This window comes from Eublepharis macularius, chromosome 2, assembly GCF_028583425.1.
Source record: "Eublepharis macularius isolate TG4126 chromosome 2, MPM_Emac_v1.0, whole genome shotgun sequence".
NCBI classification, from domain to species: Eukaryota; Metazoa; Chordata; class Lepidosauria; order Squamata; family Eublepharidae; genus Eublepharis; species Eublepharis macularius.
In genome coordinates, this window is record NC_072791.1 from 184,435,247 (window position 1) to 184,457,391 (window position 22,145).

General features: G+C 40.8%; 1 protein-coding gene across 3 annotated transcripts in view; it reads left to right on the top strand.

Annotated features, from left to right (window-relative positions):
* Nucleotides 1-22,145, top strand: part of KIF5C (kinesin family member 5C) — a 126,022-nt gene that overhangs the window by 48,323 nt on the left and 55,554 nt on the right. For 2 of the 3 annotated variants that reach the window (XM_054971827.1, XM_054971828.1), the window contains exons 3-5: nt 1,902-1,975; nt 14,233-14,337; nt 21,309-21,357. In XM_054971827.1, the coding sequence (XP_054827802.1) occupies nt 1,902-1,975; nt 14,233-14,337; nt 21,309-21,357 (228 nt within the window). The remainder of the gene's footprint in view (nt 1-1,901; nt 1,976-14,232; nt 14,338-21,308; nt 21,358-22,145) is intronic. The other variant, XM_054971829.1, reaches the window with a different exon arrangement.

Here is a 22,145-nt window from a genome sequence, read left to right on the forward strand (position 1 = left end):
GACATGATAACTGTTTCCCAAACCTGGACCTAAGTTTCTGGGATAGTATCGTTCTAGAAAGGCATTTGATCAGTGGCAGGTTTTTATATTTTTATTTATTTTGGGGGGGTTTCCTCTCCCTAGAAGGCCAAAGTGCAACTTGACATCATCTTCACCCAGCATTTTGTCTTTGTAGACCTGCTCAGGATTCTATACAGAATGCTAAAAGGCCTTAAGATCATGGTCTGAAATATATCTGCCACTTCCCCCTTTAACACCAACACTGATGAAGAATTCTGGAGAACTCGAAGCATGTGTACTGCTGTGAATTATTTTGGTTGGCTTTAATATAAAATATTACACGGGTTTTGTTTCTAGATTTTACCACAGAACCCTGTTCCAAAGCTTCACTTCAAAAATAAATAAATAAATTGGGGCATGTGTGTCATGTATGAATATTTTTTTAGCAAGCTTTAGTTTGGACATGTAATAAGCTTAGAGGATTAAAGACATTTATTTGGTCTTTTAATAGTTGTTTTCAATAATAGCTGTTGGAACAACATTGTCTAATTCAGGCAATTTGGTCTTCCTGTCGCTATAATTTAGTTTGACTATACAAGTCAAGCTGCCTTCTAATGCAAAACAATTCTGCAAGTGCCTCACTGAGCTAGAGGTAGCATACAAACACAGTTGCTCTTACTCCTTCTGGCATTGCCAACTTGCCAAACTGACAATGAACTCCAGGTGCCTCTGCAACAGTTGTTGCAGTTATGAGGCATGCTATTCAAAGGTGGTACAAACTCTTGAGTTCTGTAGATAGAAGACTGGAATCTTGTGGATAGAATCCTGTAGAAACAACAAGAGATCCCACTATGTATAACATAGCTTAATTTTTAGTGGTTCTCACAGCATGCTCAGTTGGATACAGCCAGCTTTTTGACTCAATCTTACCCACTTCCCATCCTTGACATTCCACATGGCTTTGGTCTATGCAGGTCGCATGATCCCCAGTATAGCCTTTTTTTGCTGGACAGTGGTGACTTTTCCTTCCATTTTCACCAGTACAAAAGTTGGATCCAACTTAATGTTTTGACATCATAAAACTTTTGGTGCCCCTGGTTCTCTTGTCAGACTTGAAAAATCTTCAGATGGGTAGCCGTATTGGTCTGTAATAGAAGAGCAAGATTTGGGTCCAGTAGTCCCTTAAAGACCAACTAGATATCCAGGGTATGAACTTTCGAGGGTTAGGGAGCTCTTGTGCCTTGGTCTTTAAGGTGCTACTGGACCCCAAATCTTGCTCTTGAAAAACTTTGTATCAAATAAGTGAACCTAAGAGAAATACATATTTTCTTCACTAATCCTTTGTCTGGAAACTACGACTTGGCCTCATTCCCCATCTGTTTCAGACTAATCCCTGTTGCCATCTAACAGATCATGTACCCTGGGCCATTGGCCTTGAGGAAAGATCACCCCTACTCATAATATGATTTGTAGGAGGACTGCCATTCATTCCTTCTATGTAAAGCTGCAGAGCACAGTAGGGTCCATTTTTTCAAACAATAAATAAGAATGCTAGATAGTTTACACTGTAGATATAGTTTCTTTCCTTGTCCTCTAAAGCTAATAAACTGGTATTACTTTGACCAGATTTCAAAGTGTGTTTATTCAGGGAAGCAATAGGAAGGTACAAATGGCTTCATTATTATCTAAATTAGATCTGGATGGCAAGAAATCCGGTTTCCTTATGTTACTGTAGCAACACTGTACATCTGTGCATTTTCTTCAAGATGCCAATCTTTAATTTCCTATTTTTCCTTTCCTTCTTCTGACTGAATGTTGACTAATACATATGGTGCTTTTTTAAATCTTAGCTATTTATAGTATTCTACAAATATAACCAATTCCATTTTTTTTTCTTTCAGATGTTCTTGAGGGCTATAATGGTACTATTTTTGCTTATGGTCAGACGTCTTCAGGAAAAACACATACCATGGAGGTAAGGATAATTTAAGAAACAAATTGTAAATTCATTGGTAATGAAACTTGATGCCCTGCTTACCTAAACATGTACTGCTAACAACAAAGCTATTGTGTATTTATACTGGCTTTAGCACATCGTTATTTCTAGCACATTCATACACCAGAGGGGGACATTCAAGGATCCATAGGGAAGGGGAGATCCCCTCTATGTCTGGATCCACTCCAAGAATTGTGTCTACTTCTTGCTCAATTCTGGCTCCAGCTCTGCTGCACTGTGCCCTCTCATGATCCCATTGCTTAAGTTTAATATGCCCTGTCATTCAAAATCTGGTAGCTTCCAAAGAATAAAATTAAATGCAAATTTCATTTTTTAAAAAGTCAAGCCATTATGGAAACAAAAGTTTTCTAATGTGACTAGGGTTGCCTGTCCCCCGCTGGGGGCAGGGGGCCCCTGCTCCCACCCTCCACCCCTTGCACCTGCTTACCTGGCCAGGGGGGAAAGGCAGGGGAACGTGCTTCCAGTGGGCCTAATCAGGCTGAAATTGGTGTACCGCAGCATGCAGGGGTGTGCCCCAGGAATCACGTTCCCCTGCCTTTCCCCCCCTGGCCAGGTAAGCAGGTGCAAGGGGTGGAGGGTGGGAGCAGGGGCCCCCTGCCCCCAGCGGGGACAGGCAACCCTAGTCACAACCCAAATTACAATGTTCCACATTTTTGCATAATTAGAAAACTATTGTTTCCATAATGGCTTGACTTTTTTAAAAATGGAATTTGCATTTAATTTTATTCTTTGGAAGCTACCACATTTTGAATGATAGGGCATAGACATGCTCCAGCTTTAATTTGCAATTGAACTGCACTCTGGAGAACTGCTGCAGAGCACGGGAGTGCTTCCGGGCAGCACGTGGCCTGCGCAGTGGCATCACTTTCTGGAGGTGATGGCATTGCATAAGTTGGGAGCACGTGCGCAAGGGCGGCACTAAGGTCAGTGCCAGGTCTCCCACCTCCCACCCAAAGGATAAGAGGACCTGACAACCCTAGTTGTGACACATGGACACATGCACATGTGCATATATAATGTTAAATGCTATAATTGAGGTCCTCTGAACAAAAATGTTTTAGTCCAAGTACAGTTCTTTCTTTTTTCTTTATCTCTCTCTCTCTCTTTCTCTTTTTCTTTCAAGATTACTTTGTACTTTATTATTCTCCCAGTTAAAGAAAAGGATTTCATACTTTGTTTTCTTTTGTACCTTTGCTTTTCTGTTTTTAGATAGCCACTCATGCAGACTTTGGTATATACAGCTGCACATGTAAAAGTTGCAGTTCTCCAGAGTGCAGTCCAATTGCAAATTAAAGCTGGAGCATGTCTATGTTTTAAGCCTATACACAGCTACACAGGGGTGTTGTATTTAGTAGAGCAAGAGCCTCTCACACTGAAGAAGTGCTTGCCCCCCATTTAATTTAATCACTTGGTTTTGCTGATTGCATTTGCAGTGTGCTTGCTTATATGCTTGAACTCTGTTGCGGGTATAGTAATAGTTAAGTAATTTTAGCCTGCCCCCAGGCACATGCACCAGTCAAATCTGATAAAGCAATAACTTTCAAGCTGTTGCATATTGGATATTCTTTAGGAATGGCCAAGAAACCACAAATCTTTTTTGGCATGGTTTCTGGTAGCCAGCAAGACCCACCTTTCTCCTTTCATGTTTCACAGAGGTGGTGAGATCTGATTTGTGCCCTATATTGTTTTTAATGGATGATTTCCCCCTTTACTCCACATTCTTTTCCTTTCAGGATTTCTTAGAGAAGTGATAAGGAGGTTTCATAAGGGAGAGAAGTGACGTGTGTGTGTGTTTGTAGAAACCTATGTCCACACTATGCCAGTGATGCTGTATCCCAGCACAAGGCGCAACCTGGTCACCTCTTGAGAAAGACACGTTATACCTTCTCTTTTGACTGTGATTAAAAAAAAAATGTTTACATGTTTGGTGCAAAACATTGAAGTGTTTCTCTACTTGTCACCAGAATAAAATTTTGAACCACAAAGAGGTGATTTTTTTTTAATGAGCCCGGGTGTCTAGATGACCTTCTTTTTTTTTTAAATCAATATATCTTTATTAAAAAAATAAAAAATAAAATAAAAATTATAACAATAAACTATTAAACTATATACAATCATGAATTTGCAGTCATACAAGAAGTTAATACTAAAATCCGTTAATAAATACATACATCAAAATTGATAAACACATAACATGTCATAATAATAGACCTTCTTGAAAGACAGCTTCATGCATCTGAAGAAGTGGGCTCAAGCCCACAAAAATTTATGTTGGCAGTCTTTAAATCTATTAGTCTTTAAGATATCACAAGAGGGTTTTTTTGTGCCTATCGCCAAATTCATCCTATCATCCACGGCTCAGCTGGATTGTTGAGAGAGGTTTCCAGGCCTTGTAGCCCGAAGAGCATCAGTGCTGCCCCTTTCCATGCTGTTACTCCTTAACTCTGCTTTTGCTTTTTCACCTGGTAATGTTTTTATTGGGGCATATGTGTTTTAAATTAATCTCACATCTTGTTAGTGGATGATGCTAGTTTCCAGCTTTGTTGCTTCTAGGATTGGGACCTGCAAGGACTTGTGGGTGACATCTCACTTTCCGCTCTCCCACCATGTCCTCTTTCCGTTCCCTGCCCCCCATAGCCTCTACTCATTTTCCTTCTTCCTTCTGTTCTTCCCACCTGTCTTTGTCTGCCCCCTGTCTTTTTTACCTTTCCGCCTTCCTCCCTGGCGACCTCTCCCCCATGGACCAATTGTGTGATGCCCCCTGAGATGAGCCCAGTTGCATGATGGGGAACCTGCAAGGACTTGCAGAGAGGGTACTTCACTTCCCTGTATCCCCTTCCTCACACCACTTCGTCTTTCTCTCATCCTGGCAGTCTCCATATGCTCACCTTTTCATATACCTTCTCTCCTTCAAACCCACTAAAATTTTTCCTTTAGTCTATCCTCCATCTTTACCTATATTTCTTAATTTACTTTATTTATATACTGCCTTTCTCCACAATGGGGACCCAAAACAGCTTACATCATTCTCCTTGCCTCCGTATGATCCTCACAACAACTCTTAAGAGGGAGATTAGGCTGAGAGAGTGTAACTGGATAAAAGTCACGCAATGAGCTTCCACAGCAGAGTGGTCATTCAAACCTGGGTTGCCCAGATCCTATTCTAATATACTAACTACTACCTTACAGTGGCTTGGGTGAGGAGCTGCTGTGGAACAGTAGCAAGTAGCCAGACTGGGTGTGTTATGCACTTCTTATAGTATCAAGTAGCCTGGTGTTTGCTTCTTGGCCTGGTCCCAATGAGTCCTTCCTCAAAGGCCAAAATAGCTCTGCAAAGGGCCCTTCCCCCTCTCCTTGTCTTTTCCTGACAGAAACCAAGCCTGATATATCCAGTACACTGTCATGGTTGCCTAGCAACAGTTATTGAGGGCATCTGGTTAAAGCTACAGGCACTCCCATTTATCATTTTTTAACCCCCAGTGGTTTTTTTTTTTAAAGATTTTAGGTTTTTCTGCACACTTGGGATATTTTTCAAGTGTATAGAAAGTCATAGTCTTGTCTGTTCATGGCTCCAATCTCCAGATTTAAGTTTCCACGGATCAAGGCCTTTTGGCTATTAGTCTATAAGATATTGTTAGGCTGTGCACTCAGCCCAGAAAAGTTATTTACAAAATACATGATTAAAAACCAGTACAGCAATAAAGTTAATGAAGTAAAACAGTAGAATAACAATTATATGCCGTACTAAACCATCTAGACATTAAGCCTCTATTCTTACATTATTTTTGTGGATTTTTTTTTAATACCCAAGTCTTGGATTCCACCACCTCACTAAACTTGCCAGCTGTTGTCTGTTTAAGTGTAAATAATTGCTTCTATTTAATTTAATTTTACATTTAATTTAATTAAAAATTAAAGAGGGGGAACATGACCATATTTTGATGCAGAATTAATCAGATGGCTGGCAGAGGCTTGAAGACCGTTGGTGGAACTGTCCTCAGCATTTTGCTGTAGGGAAAAATAGAAGGATATATTTCAAGAAATTATTTCTATTCATGATGTGTTTTTGAATAGCCAGTATGGTAATATTTTTTTCAAACTATGCTCAGCAGAGTGGTAGAATGTGGATAAGATGACTCTCAGTCCCTTCCAGTGTTGGATCCTACGAGCAGAACCACAAGTGACAAAAGGCACAGATTGGACACTTGTCTGCTTCCCTCAAGTTTTGATGGGAAATGTAGGCAGCTTGGTGGAATGTTGGACAAGTGACAGTTGAAAAGTCCGTTGGACAGCAGTCAGAGAGCCAAGCTGCGAGACCAGGATGCCTACATTTCCCATCAAAACTTGAGGGAAGCTGACAAGTGTCCAACCTGTGCCTTTTGTCACTTGTGGTTCTGCTCTCAGTCCCTTCCAGTGTTGGATCCTACGACTGCCTTCTACCATGTCTTCTTCCAACAAAGAAAGACTGCATTCAACAAAACAGGCCTTTTCTTCATTAGAACAAGTCATTCACTATTGAAATAACTCTCTCTTCAAGGGAAACTTGGCAGGGGAAAGTTGTAGGATCCCACTTAGCAGAAGGGAGTGATAGGATTCAACTCACAATCTGCTTTCATTCAAAATGAGTATACAGTTTCGACTAAGTAAGAGAATAATATATTAAGTGATTCTAGCCTAACTTTACTGGTCTTTAGGGCTGAGATTTTAAAATGTGCATTATTTAACATGTTTTAATGTGTTTGTGGTAATGATCTGTCTCATCTAGTAGCAGCTTTATTTATTACTTAGCAGGCATTTTTTAAAAGATTTGCTCTCCCAGAGGATCAGAGTCAATGAGATGCAGTGAGGTCTATAATCAGTTCTCCAATGTGTGTTTTGTTGCAGTTGTATGGAACAATGCTGTGGCTCAGAGGGGTAGCAGTTTTGTGTTTTTTCCCCTGTCGTTTTCTTCACTTTCCCTTCCTTTGAAATGCTGTCTGTCTTGTTGGAGGAAACATATAAGCAGCCTGCCAGTATATTTTCCTCATGGGGCCAAATAATTCCTTGAGGGCTGTTTGTGTTTTGGAAATGGCGCATGCAGAAAGAGTTAAACCCCTCCCTTCAAACACACATGAAATTGCCTTGTAATGAGACAGACTCTTGATCTATCAAGGTTGATCTTCTCTGACTGGCAGAGGCACTCCAGGGTTCCCTGTACAGGTCTTCCACATCACACCTGCATGGTTCTTTCCATTGGAGATGCTGGCACCTTCTTCTCCTTAGAATGAGAGCCACAGCTCAGTTGTAATACAGATGCGTGATAAGCATAAAGTTGCAGATTCAGTTGCTAGTCTAGTTAAAAGGTCTTTTGTTAGCCAGACTGGGAGACATCTCTGTTAAAGACTATCAAGCGATGCTACTAATCAGAGTAGAAAATAACATGATAGATAGACCAACTATCTAACTTGGTTTAAATCATCATGATAGCAGGCAAGTGAATGCTAGCTGTATGTGAAATATTTTCCAGACAGTAACATTTGTTGAAGGGCATCTGTTTTATTTTACAGTATTCTAAGATGTGTGTTGCTACGTGTATTAGATATGGCAATGATGGTGCAGCTAAGTTCTTATTTGCTACCACCTTTTGTCCCAGTGCTTGACTAAAGAGCCAGATAGCAAACTGGGCTGGAGGGAGGAACTTCAAAAGTGAAGGAATGTTTATATATTTAAAGGACAGGACACATAGGCGCCCTGAGCCCATCTGTGGGGAGAGCGGGGTATAAATCAAATGAAATAAATAAATAAATAATAAACATATACACAGTAAGGAATCCTGATCCATTGTTATGTTCTGTTGTGTGAAAAATTTTAGATAATTGCATGTTTTTCAAACTATGCAGTTGTTTTCCTTGCACTTTGTAACATGTATGTAGGGGACTACAGAAACAGGGCCAAAACTGAAGGACGTGCAAAGCAGAAAGCTGTCCCCTAGAGGCTGCTTGTACACATTACAGCATTCCACCCCTGTAAGTTTTTACTGTACTTCCAAACCAGAATTCTCTTAACAACAATACTAAGAAGAACATGAAGAACTTCACTATATAATCCTTCAAAGAAGCAGGAGTAACTTTCTGACGTGTAGAATGTCGCAGTGGTGTCAAAACGGGTGATGGTGTTTCCAATGGGTCTGCAATAGTGGGAGACACAGAATGATCAGGGTCCAGCTGAAGACACAGTTTTGTTCAAATTCTCGGCATTAGTGACTGTGCTCCCAGGTCCCTGCATCTGTATCAGGTGATCATGTCGGAAGGCTCTATGGATGGCTGCTCCACAGATACAAAGCCCATTCCTGTAGCATTTTCTAGAAGTGCTCCAAAGCTATGAACTCATAACTTTGAGTGACTGATTAAGGTGGTACTGTGTTGGGATTTTAATCTGGATGTCTAGTGGGCATTTAATTTTGATGCTGCACACTTTTTTTTAAAAAAAAGTCTTAACTTGTGCCATGCCCTGAGCTACTAGATGATGATGACGAGATAAAAATGACGATGAGATAAAAATTCAAATAAATGAAAATGCAACCTGCCTTAATGAGAAAAGTAAGCATTAGGGTTTTGTGTTTTGTAAAATAATTTATTGTCTCATTGTTGGATAATCTTTGCTACTTTCTAGAAAGTAGGTAGGATGGATAGTGAAGGAAATTGCCAGCTCCTTCTGTGCAGATGGTGATACAGCACAATAATCCACCAGCTCAGAATGTAATTAAATCAAAATGCCTATGGTGTTTGAGATGCTGGAAAAAGCTCTTTTCGAAAGTCAATTTGCATTCAGAATTATAGGCTTAGATTGATTTTTTTAGAAAGGGGAAAAGTGTATTTGTTCGCTTACAGCTTCTTGTTATTTAGTGGTGCTTGGTATGTGGTTTTAAACACAGATTCCAGTACATTCTGTGTTTTAATTCTTTTTAAAACTCTGGCATCCTCTTATTAAGCCTTTAGCATACTTTGTTGGAAAAATGATAAGCCATTGCAAATACTAGGGTACATACATTCATTCAACATAACACCTTTTAGTGGAGGAGCTCCCATGTACAATCTTGTGCTTCAGAGTTTGAGCTGCAAAAGAATAACATTGAAAAGGAAGGGCCCTTACGTCTTACTGGTCCTCTAAAAACTTTTAGTACTTCTCTTTGCATTCCTGCAGGAATGCTTTCTCCCCCAGTATCATTTGCCAAAATCTATTCAGTGGTGGAACCCCATATCTTTCAGTGTAAACTCTAGCTGTTGTGCAGCATCTTAAAGATTAACATATTTACTGCTGCATTAAAACACATTGGGTTAGATTCTGCAAGCCCCTTCTAATGTGAGGGACTTTTGCCCTATCCTCACTTAATGAGGGGCCCAGCCCATAGTTTTGCAACAGTCTAACGTGGATACATTGGTTTGATTCAGTTGTGATGCCAAGTTATGATTTAGCGTTTGGGAGCATCTCCACCTCCCTTTCCACCACCTCCTACTTGTGCAAGTTCTGATTTTTGCATTTGGCCACAGTGTGTGAATTAGCATGCTATGGTCAATACTTTCCCTTCAAACTACAACTTGAAGTCGGTTTGCAAACCGTGGGGAGGGGCTGTAGCGCAGTGGCAGAGCATCTTCTTTGCATGAAACCCTGGAGAGCCAGTCTAAGTAGACAGTACTGATCTTGATGGACCAATGGTCTGGTTCAGTATAAAGAAGCTCCATGTTAGAGATTAGCACTAATATAATTTGACAGTTTGAAAATCCTGAAAAACTCTGAAAAAGACTAGAAGAATGAAGAAGCACCTTACTTGAAAAAACAGATCAAAAGGATTTGATTCTATTCTGGAAGCAAGGAGCCTTGTAAAATAGGATGACCACTGCTTAATCTAAGGAAACTGGTGCTTTTCCAAAGATTTTCCCCATTACCCAGCCTTTAGTAACTGGCTGGTGGTGGCCTTGCCCAGGGTTCTTCAGTGGCTGGTAGTGTTGTGCTGGTGGAAGAGCCAACTGGTAGGATGCAAGCCTCTTAGTGAAAAGCATGGCCCATTCCTCTCCCAGGGACTCTGTACTGGGGCTCTATATTTTTTTCTGCAGTCTAGGTTCTGCACCCCATTAATAAATATCAGTATGGAAGCACTGGAGTTCTCTTCTTATATCTCTGGATGACTCAGCACCTTATGTGGGCATGCTGCCTCATTTTTCTTGTGACCAGCTTCTCCCCAAACTGAAGGACAGATGTCAGTTTGACAGGGTTGACTGTGGTTTTCTTATGTTAACTTAGATGGAGAGCTCGAGATGGAAGTCCTGATTTGATAACTATTTCTCTTACGAGGAAGGGTAAAATCAAATATCGGTCTGCCTATCAAATATCCAGTACATTTTGCCCAATGGAAATAGATTATACAATAATATAAGATGGTAATGTTGTGTGTTTTCTTCTTTTTATTTTATACCTCCCAAATATCATTAGTAGTTGAAAGATAGGGAACTTGAAAGGAAACCCTCAAGTCAGTCAGCTATATATAGTCTGTACTAACTTTTCATGTTTAATTTCCTTCACTGTGGCTTAAATGTTTAAGCTGGCTGCCATTCCTCCAGTTCTGTTGTACTGAGATGTGGCACGTTGTGTCTAGAGGGACTATAGCTAAGAGCCGTGATGAAAACTGACTGCTTTTGTGTACAGAACAGTGCAGAGAGCAAGCTGTATCACACTGTTGAATTGGGCTGTAAATACATTCAGTGGCATGCGTTTCCAGAGTTTATTTGGGGCAGCAGGGTCCTCCTTTGTTTTCTCTTAAACCCTCACCCTGCAATCTGTTATACAGATCAGTGGTGTTGATGGTGAGGAAAGAGCAGGAACAAGAATCAGTCTCAGCCTGCCCTTACTCCACCCAGGGCAACAATTCAGGTGAAATGCATCCCCCCCGCCAGTCCTTCCTTTCCTCTGGTGTGGTGCAAGAGAAGACCTGCTCTTCTGCTTTGCATTATCCCAGCTATTGGTCCTAATCAACATAGGCTTGTATCCAGTGAGCTTTGCTCGTGGAACAGGCCTTGTGGAGTAGAACTTTCCTACTTCTTCCTCCTGTTCCCTCCTGCAAGCTGACAGAAGTATACGGATTTGAAACATTGTGCATGCTGATCAAGATCATGAAAAAAGTTGAGTTGAGATGATGGGGCATTTGAATGTGAATCATTGCAGTACTTGCAATGGTGGCGAAGCACTCGGCTGGGAATAACTCCATTACACTTCTAATTAAATGTTGAGGTATGGGTTGTTCCTCTTAACATACCTTAATAATCTTGGATGGGGGAGATGCAAATGTGATGTTTTAAGGTCACAGTTTCCATTTTAATGAAGCAAGTCATCCTGCTGCTTAAGTGCCCGTGTTGCAACAGCCCATTTCCCTCACTGTCATTTGCAGTTCTGGGAAGAAGCATGTGGAGTATATGAAGCTGAAGTTAGATCTCAGTTCCTTATTCGCAGTTCCTAGTTCTTTATTTGCAGAGCAAAACACAAATATTGGGGGAAATTGAAAAGCTTTGCACCTCAAAATAAAGTTTTGCACCCCAAAATAGAGAGCCCATGCCCTCTTGTAGGGGACAGTCTCTGAACTGCCAGGCTGTGTTATTTGGGGTGATCCAAAGATTGTTTTGGGGTGCAGAGGGCTTGTATCTGTCCCAAGTCCTTATTCACAGCAGTTCCCAGTACAAGCTTCTGGGAGGTGGCCCAAATAGAAGGTCTTAGCATTGGCATTGATGAAAACAGACTGTAAAGAAAGCTCCCCCCCCCCCAAATCAGGCTCTCAAATGGATAAGTTAACACTTTGGTTCAGGCTCTGAGCAGGCCCAAGACCCAGACCTTCTTTGAGTAAAAAGCTGTTCCCAATACAAGCTTCTGGGAGGCATGCCAAATAGGAGGTCTTAGCTCCAGAAGCAGTGTTTGGATTGGCACCAGCACATGTACTCTTGTAGGGCACAGTCTCTGGACTGCCAGGCTATGTGATTTTGTGTGATCCAAAGATTGTTTTGGGTACAGAAGGCTTGTATCTGTCCATGTTCTGCTTATTGGTTCTGGGAGCGCCCTACTTTTAAGCTGTTAACTGAAGATCTGAGCTTTGTAGGAGATCCCAGTATAGGTCCTCTTAGAGGGCAGAGGTGTATGATAAGTGCTCCTACAATTTTTATTTTGGTGTGCAGAGCTTTTTAATTTCCCCCAATATTTGTGCTTGGCTTTTCGAATAAGTAACTAGTAACTGGGAATTGGGAACTGGGAACCAACTTCAGCTTTGTGCAGTGTTTGTTACTGAGTCAGACACTGTGCTTAGCATGTAGGCTTTAAGTACTCTTAACATCTTGCAGAAATGCAAGATGTTACCAGGTATGCATCTTAACATGGCTTGTCATGGGGCACTTAATTATTTGTCCTTCCCAGCACTGAATGTATAAATATTCTATTATAGCAGTATCACGCAAATAATACAAAGAACTCTGGTGGGATATGGAGTGTTTGTTTATATGCTATATTAAAAACTGTAGCAAAGGAAAGCTTCCAGGTCAGTCACTAGAAATTGACTGATCGTGGTCATAGTGTGAAGTGGAACAGGAGATGGGAGAGTAATAAATCTGGGGATTGTTTTGCTGGGCTCAGAGCCAAGAAATGCTGCCTGGCTAGCAGAATGGGTAGCACGCACAGTCAGCTTCCTTTGCTTTATCCAGATAATTTAAAGAATTTTTTTCCCCCTGAGCACATGTATTGCTTTCCCCTGGAAATCAAAATTAGTCAGCAATAACGAAGAAACACCACTATCCCTTTTACTTTGTGCTTCTAGTAGAAATATAATGAAAGCTTGCTTACAGTTCTTCAATAAAAATAAGAGTAGAAGCTCTTGGCACATCTAACGTTTTCTGATTAACCGACAGCATTATGACCATCTTGACAGGATGTAAAACTCTTAATGTGAAACGCATCAGGGTTGTACAGTCAGGAAAAGTGAGGGGACCATTCTTAACAAGAAGAAGGCTTCACACGCATGCTTAGGAGCACTAAAAGCTAAAGGCTTGGCTTACTCAGACACCAGCACGCTTCTTTGGGTGGAATGGTTTCTGTCCATGGAGCATGATTTTCTTCTTTCTTCCTGCTGCAGCCTCAAAATGCTGTTTTGCTTTCCTGCCTCTTCCATCAGTGGAACTTATGGAATAAGAAGCAAGGAGCAATTTTGTTCCCTTCTCCCTCCTCACTGCAGCCTACCATCCCACATGGCTGTTATTCCACATGACTGTTACTCCCCATGGGTCCTACAATCCCAGAAATCAACTTTCTGAGGGGGTCAGAAATTGTTGCTGAGGCAAGGGAAAAGTGTGGAAGATCTGCGGTACTTCCATAAGTGTCACCATGGTGTAGTGGTTAGAGTGTTGGACTAAGATCAGGAGACCCAGGTTTGAATCCACTCATTGCCATGAAATCTTGCTGGGTGACCTTGGGCCAGTCACACACTCTCACCCTAACCTACCTCACAGGGTTGTTGTGAGGATAACATGGAGGAGAGGAGAAGGATGTAAGCCACCTTCGATCTGCATTGGGGATAAAAGTGGAGTATAAATGAAATAAATAAGAAAGAAAGAAAAAAGTGGGTCACTGGATCCATCCCCTTGTTCTAAAAAGAGCACTCATTCCAAAAGAGAAAATTTTCATAGGATGTTTTTTCCTCTCAAAATTTTCAATCTTCCCATCAGAAAAATTAAGAAGATGCTTTGGGGGGCATCCCTCCCATAATGTTCTGGGTCCCTCCTCCAGCCTTCACATTTCTGGTGCCAACCAAAATGGTCTGGTATACCACTTGCATGCATGCCAGGGGTTTCCTGTCCCAGGCTTAAAGCATAAAGAGAAAGCAAGAATAATGGAGGGGGAAGGGAATTATAGATTTGAATATTAAAAGAAGTTTTAATTTAAAATGAAGCGAACAGTGGATAAGGAGTCAGAGATCTGGATTCAAGTCATACTGATTACTGAGTAGCTGTGGCCTTGCAGATCATTTCACAATGTGAAGAACTTCCAAATTTAAGAGTCTATATAAACTATTAGTATTTGTGTTTGTTCATATATCTAGAAAATCATAGAAAAGCAAGCGTTGGCACCCACAGTGTTTGCTGAAGAGATTTTCTCCTCCATGGTGGATAACTTTCTTCAACTTTCTTTGTTACCTTTTCTATTTTTAGGGGAAGCTACATGACCCACAGCTGATGGGAATCATTCCAAGAATTGCACATGACATCTTTGATCACATCTATTCCATGGATGAAAACTTAGAATTTCACATAAAGGTAAATGCAGAATGACATGTTATATAATGGTCAAATGAAAAAGAAGCTGAGTTTGGTGTCAAACTGCAGTCACATTGTAAAAAGGTTGCATTTCTCCATAAGTGTTTTCTGTAAATGAACATTAATATGGAACAAATTTGGATTCACTGAATTTAACCAGAAGAAAAGATAATTTGCTGCTATGTCATTGTCTTAGTAAAGTGGTGCTTTCTTTTATCATTTGAAAAATGTGGATTTCTGTATTTTCTTTACTACAGTGTATATCAGGACTTACATAGCTTCATTTTGGAGTTAAAAGGATATCAGGTCTGCATTCTGTCATCATTATAAACTGAGCTTTCATCAGACCTTGAGTGGCTGTGATTTTTATAGCTCCCAAACTGTTTCCCTGGACCCCTTACAAGTTTGTATACATCCTTACATATGCCAGCCTCTTTAACCCCAGAAATACGAATCTGTATCTTCTGTCATCACCTGGAGAATTTTCATTTTTATGAGAGTCACTACTCCAGGCCAGTCGGCACTTCACCCTTTGAACGTATGTCTGCATGAGTGTGTGAGTAAGGTCAGGGTCCCCACCTTCCTTTCCTCGGGTTTGTCTGGTAGTTTGTTTTTTGAGCCGATTGGTGAATCTGGGAAATATCCCAGAAACACAGTGCTGGAAGCAATCCTAAAGGTCATAAGGTCATCTACTCCAACTCTCTCTGCACAATGCAAGAAATCCATAGCTACCTCCCCCAGTGACAGCTGCTGTATGCCTAAAGGAAGGGGGAAAACCCTCCAGGATCCTGGCGAATCTGGCCTGGTGGAAAATTCCTTTCTGACCCCAAAGTGACAATCGGCATTACCTGGGCCACAAGAGCCTAGCACTGGCTCATCCCTTCATGCCGTCCCTCTCCTGATCTGCCTAAATTCATACTGAGTCATAAGATCAGCATTGCTGTCAAATTCTTCCTAATATATAGCTGAAAGGCAAAGCACAAATTGTAAAAAGTTTACTTTACACATGCAAACTACTGTTAGATAAATCAACACAGTGAATTTCAAAATACAGAAAATAGAAGGAAAATAAAGTTTCTTGTTAACTAAACCTTACAGAATCTTTTGACATCTTCCCATCTAGGAGATGGATCATCCTTAGCCACCCTCCCAAATACAAGTATCTAGGTTCGGCAAAACATGAGGAAGGCTTACTATATCTGGACCCATTTTTCAGAGGGTCTGAAAACGTTGGACCGTTCAGAAAGCGGGATGTCTATCCAAACTTCCTGGCAGTTTTTAATTAGTAAGCCATTACTTCAGGATCCTTCAGTGCAGTGTGTAAAAAGTGTGTAGGGTGCAGAGAAGAAGGAGTTGGTATCAGACTGGGTAAATTCTCCGTTGACTCTGTCCTCGCCCCAGGTTGGATAGTTGATGGGTCATTGTGACAGACGGCAAGTGTAACATCTGTATACAGATTCTCTCCTTCCAAGCTGGGTGCTTATGCTCATCTCTGTTGAATGGAGTTTTGGGCTCAGCTGAAAACTCCAAACAGAGACAAGGGCCATTTCCGCACATGTTGAATAATGCACTTTCAATGCACTTTAGCAATCCTTTGGATGTGGATTTTTTGTTCCACACATGGAAAATCAGTTCCAAATGTTCACTAAAGAGTATTGGAAGTGGATTATCCAATGTGCGTGGAAGCAGCCAAGAGTATTCCTTCCTAAAACAGAAGAAACCTTCTGTAACACTGGTGTTTAAATGCAGAAAGTCCAACAAATAAGTGGGGTTTCAAACCATGGCTGGTAGCTTGTTTTCTGACCACAATTTGTCCTGGTTGAGGTTTGTTTTGTTATCAGAGTGCATCAGAGTGCATAAGCAGATTTACTGAATAGCTCATCCTCCTCATATCCACCTGGCCTGAGAAATTTCAGTATATGGAGAATGTCTTCCCTGTTGGAAGACAGGAATGAAGCAAGTGAACAAACAGGTTTATGCAGAAACTAGGTTTAGGGAACAGTCCTAATCAGGTCTACTCAGAATCCTACTCAGGTCTTTTCATTGGGGCTTACTCCCAGGAAAGGGTTCCGAATTTGTTGCACAGCTCAGGATGTAAGGCAGTGTTTCCCAACCAGCGTTCCGTGGAACCCTGGGGTTCTGCAGGGCATCGTCAGGGGTTCTGTGAGAAATCATGGAATAAATGAATAAAAATTTTGAAATACCACAAAAAATTCCAAATATCTCTTGAAATATCCTGGTTATTAAGGTTATATTTAACTGAATTATGTCTGTGTTTATTTCATATTGTTACAGAACATTGGCAATACAAATGACAATAATTTAGCAGTAACTGAATTTTACTTCCCGCCATCAACTTAGACATTTCGATAGGTAGGAGTTCCTTGGGATTTGAAAGATTAATTCAGGGGTTTCTCCATGGAAAAGAAGTAGGGAGACACTAGTTTAAGGAAACCATGCCTTATCACGAAGCTTGAATGTGGCCCAACAGACAGAGGGATAAAAGGGATCTTTGTGTAAATGCATACAGTTTCTGAAAATGTACATTGCAAAAACCCATTAAACACTTCTTTTAAAAAACTTTTTGTTATACTGGTCAGACAGAATCCTGATTTTAGCTGGCTCTGTCTATATGTTGCTGGAAAGAAAGTTGTTACGTGTCACTCTTAATGATATGATCAAGATTTAAGAGCTTAGCACATCTTAACACTGGCTGTATTTAAAAGCTTTAAGAGGCTGCTGGGTAATCCTGGAGTTGAGCTATTGAGCCAAATATTGCTCTTACGGCAGGATTAGTTTTGTACCAGGCTGATAGCTTCTTCTTCGATTTGCTATAGCTTTGAGTTAATCGGAAGCAGTAGGGAAAAAAACCAGAAACAAATCTTTGTAAGCATTTAAAAGGATTAGGAAAGCTGCTTGTCCACTAATGCTACTTAGAATAGCCCTGTATTCTGTCATGTTGCTTGAAAATTATTTTTTTTCATTTGACTGACAAGTTGCCACAGATCCCTTTTTTCCAGTAGCGAGACATTCACTCTGCTGCGTAAGATACGAGCTTTTGAGAGTCAAAGCTCATAGCTTGGAAAACTCGTTGGTCTTTAAGGTGCTATTGGACCTAGATCTTGCTCTTTGACTGCAGACGAATATGGCTACCCACCTGAAATTCTGCTGCATATTAGCTGTTCCATGCTGGAATCCCCTCCCTGTGAATAGAGGGTAGGATTTGTTATCTCGTGGAGAGTAGGGGAATATGGAACACACTTGAACATATGACTCAAATGGGTCATTAATATTAAAAAAAAGAAAAATGTTTACATTTGATTAGCAAATTTGTCTCTTGCAGACATTACTGGGGACCTGGTCACAAATGAAGTAAACTCGTGTTTACTTCACGAGTAAGTAGTGGATGCTAGACAGGTGATGTGTAGCAGTGGACTCCCCGCCTTTACTTGGCTGAGAAACCCCAAACTTGTGAAGGGAGGTTTGGAGTGGGTGACGAGGAGTGTGAAAGGCTTGTTTGTCTGTGAGGTGAGGTCTACCCACCTACACACCTATACTTGCCATAAAATGCTAGCATTATTTCTGCACCAAAACATTTTCTCCAGTCTACATACCCTTACATGAAACTTACTGTTGCTTGCAAACATCTGTGTGCACGCATCTGCTATCCAAGTAGCTGACTGAGGTGCTGCACGCAGTTTCCGTGTTTGCGTGTATGTCTTTTTAACTACATTGGACCTGTTTGTGCACAGTGTTCTGTATAGCAAAACAGAAGTGTGTAGTTTTGTGTGGATAGCCCTTATTGACTAGATTTTGGATCTCATTTGGGATTTTAAGAAACAGTTTGAGCACATATGCTTCTTACTGCTTTGCTTTTCCCACTTCTTATGAACGTGCGAAGAATTGTTTAAAATTAGCCTGCTGTATTCTGCTTTATTCCCCCTCCCCCAAAGCACTGGAGCATGATAATAAGTGACTGTTGCATACTGCTGTGACAGTGAATGAACTTGAATGGTATTGAATGGTGGTGCACGCTGATTACACAAGAAAGGTGTCATTTGGAAACACAGGCATTCTGGCAGTGCGGTAGGGAATTTCACCAGACTGCCGCCATGCTTTTCTGGAGAAAATACTGTTACTGTCAAAGCTCACTCAGCCATGAGAATGTTTCTTTAAAATGTTGAGAGTAGCATAGAGAAATGTTTATTTTCTCCTTTTTGAAAATCTGGGGGCTGCTCATACACAGGTCAAATGCGTTTGCACAGCAAAAGCAGAGGTAGGACATAGAATCATTGGGACATAACTGAACGCTGAAGGATAGCATAAGAAGCAGTATCATTATACTGACCTAATGTTCAGCATGCCCCAAATGAGATTCTTTGTCCTCCCCCATGCTTTTCTTGTAGAAATGTCCTTGACCTCTGCTTTTCTCAATCACATCTTTCTTTTCGGTCTTTGTAATAGGTATTTACTTCACAGTTCAGTAGTAAGCATTAATTCTTAGTGTTTGATTTGTAGCTGTTGTAAGAATGCAATCTAAACTTTTATTTTTGAGTTGTATAGTTTAGTGCTTCAAAAAAACCCTGAAACTCTTCCTTCTCTAATTACTTGAATGCAGTCTCCATTGCTTTCGGACTCTATAGAGTGAGCTTTTATGACTGACTGAGTTAGCCTAGGAATCATGCAATGTGGTGCCTGTCAATACTGGTAGGTAAATATGTACTAGTTCAGACCTTACTGACTGATACAAAAGAAAATTAGCCATTTATCTAAATGCTTTTAGCTGTGGCAGTATTTTTTTCCTTCTACTTCTTGTTCAAAATTATAATGCTAAAAGGGTCTAATGGGATATTTTTCAATTCCATTTACATTAACCTGTCATTCCTAGCAGTGATGCAATGGTGACAATGCACAAATGGGAAAAATGGTGATGCAAAAACTAGTGAACTAAAACACGACTATTTCTAATGTACAAGTCGCATAGTATTTGATTCTTAGGCTGCTTGTCAATCTTGGTAAGCGTGTATGTTTAGAAATACATGCACTGAGACTACTTTGTAATCTGGTTTTAGTGAATAGCAAGATCCGTGCAATTAAAACAGTCTCCCTCAGTAGCAGCAGAACTACTTCCGTGGGTTTGGTCGAGCAGTTCATGTTCTGGGGGTTCTGTTTTAAAAAATGAAATAAGCAAAAAATAAAGTCCTCCACTAAAGTGGATTGTAGCTTAATACGCAGTCATGCACTAAATAAGGCTGTACAGTTTCTGTTGCATGCATTCCATTTAATGAGCAATTAGTGTCTGAGCTGCATGTTGTGATTGCTGGTGATGAGACAGTATAAAAAAAGGGAAAGATTCCTGCAGTGAAAAGGGGGGGGGGAGTGTATGCCAGGAATTACCCATAGGTGTAGCATCAGTAGTGCACAGCATTGCCCTTTCTCTCTCAAGTGTACAGCATGCACTTCCCTTCCAGTCCAGGCCAACAGATTCTCCTCTTCATCTCCAAGCAGACAACTCAGGCAGAGATTTCTGTAGCTCCTAAATTAAACTAGAAACTGAAGGATATTTGTTACTTTTTGTATTTCAATCTTTACACTCATTTCTGTACTCTGAACCTTCCCCTGAACCATGTATCTGTGATAGCGAAGTTACTAAATATGGACACCTGCATTACCTCCTCATAAAGAGCTGCATTTTCTGGGGGGTGGAGGTGGTGTTTTGAACAACAATTCATCAGAAAGCTTTCTGGTGCACCACCTCCTAACTGTCTGATCTCTTAAATTGGTTTGTATGCTAATTATAAATGTTTGAATCTGTCTTATTATCAAAGAACATAGGCACGGGTAGCGCTGATTTGCCCACTATCTACCTTGCTTTTGGTTAAATTGATTTACTTTTACTGGTATGGAGAGAGGGTGTGGAAAATATCTGAGAGAGGATAGACTGAAAAAGAAATGAATGCTGGAATGCACACCCTACTGGGGTCATCATGAGCATTAAGAAACATTTTACATTTAAATAAACAGGATCTGTTTTCCTTCATCCCAGGCAATCTTGTTAGATCTCAGAAGCTAAGCGGGATTCACCGTGGTTTGTAATTGAATGGGAGACACCCCCGAAGAAGACCAGGGTTGCAGAGACAGGCAATGGCAAACCACCTCTGTTAGTTTCTTGCCTTGAAAATCCCACCGGGGTCACTTTAAATCAGCTATGATTTGATGGCATTTTCCACTACCTCTGTTTAGAAATATCACGTGGGATCTAACCAAGTTGTTTTGTAGTCGTTTGACTTCTTTGGGCCAAGCTACAAGTGACGAATGACACTTGAATGGCAAGTGGATTGTGTGGAGGGCAAGTGAACAGGGAGAAATACACTTGCCATTCAAGTGTCATTTGTCACTTGTAGCTTGGCCCTTTACCTTCTTCTGAGTGCAGATTTTGTGTTACTTGAAAAGTTCCTCCCAAGGATCAGGAGACACACTGGGATTACCTGCAATGATGTACACATACACACGTGGAGAGTGGAAATTGGAGACGCCCATTGCATGAACAACAGTGCATCTGGCTTGCGCAACTAAATTTCTGAGTCTCAGAATGTTCTTATTATTATCTAATTATAAAGTAGTTAGCTTGTGTGAATCATGAAAGCAGCAAAATGAGTCTATCCACAGATAAGAAAGCGGTTTTTACATACTCAAGAGGTGTCTTGAGTGTACAGCAAAATATGACTCTCAATAAGATATTAACCATCAGATAGAACACAATTCCCAGTGCCACCTCTTAGTTTTTCATGGGCCTCCAACTAGCCCTAAAATGTACTTAAAAATATAATAGATACTTATTTGGCAGAAGACTATGCAGGAATCATATTAGCTGTGGGTTTGATCTTGCTTTTCTTGGAAAGAACTTTTATTTGTTAGTATTTTATAAGCCTTTATAAATCTGTGTTAAACCTTGCATTTTGTTCATTTAGGTTTCCTACTTTGAGATTTATTTGGACAAAATACGGGACTTGCTTGATGGTAAGTAAATGATGGTATTTTGTTGTCTTTCTATGTCACCTCTTCAGACTCCTGCTCGAGGATGCCTACTATTAAAAACCACAATATTAAAACACAAGCTATTAAAACACAAGCCACTGGGCATAAGCAGCGTAAAAATGAAGCCGACCATTTAAAAGCTGATAAGATAAAATTGTAATTAAAAGCCAGGATTAAAAAATGTGTTTTAGCCTAGCATCTAAAACAAAGCAAAGTAGGTACCAGGCAAGCCTCAAGGGAGAAGGCATTCCAAAAGTGAAGTGCCACCACAAACAATGCCCTATTTATAGTTGCCACCTACCTCTCCTCTGAAGTTGGAAGTACAGAGAGCTGAGCTTGAGAGGTAGATCTTAATTGGGGCACAGAGTAGTATGGAAGGAGGCAGTTTTTCAGGTGCCTTGGACCCTGCTGAGGATCTTAAAAGGAAGAGCCAGCACTTTGAATTTTGCTTGGAACCAGATGGATAACCAGTTAGCCACACGGCATGTTAGCCACATGGCACAGACCTTGCTGTCCTTCATGGATGTCAGTGTTGAGTGCTCCATCATTGGTGTTAAGTACCATCTTTGTGCCTCTCCTGCCTCTGAAGTGCACCACTTCTGTGTGCATGGCAGGGAACTCTGAGACAGAGGCGTGTGCCACATGCCTTACATACTGAAACACATAGGGCATCCTAACTTGGGTTCATGTAGTGTTGAGGGGCTGTGATTGGGTGCAGGGGAGGGGATTTGGCTGCCACTGTGGAAGGAGTAATAGTTGTGGCTGTAGTC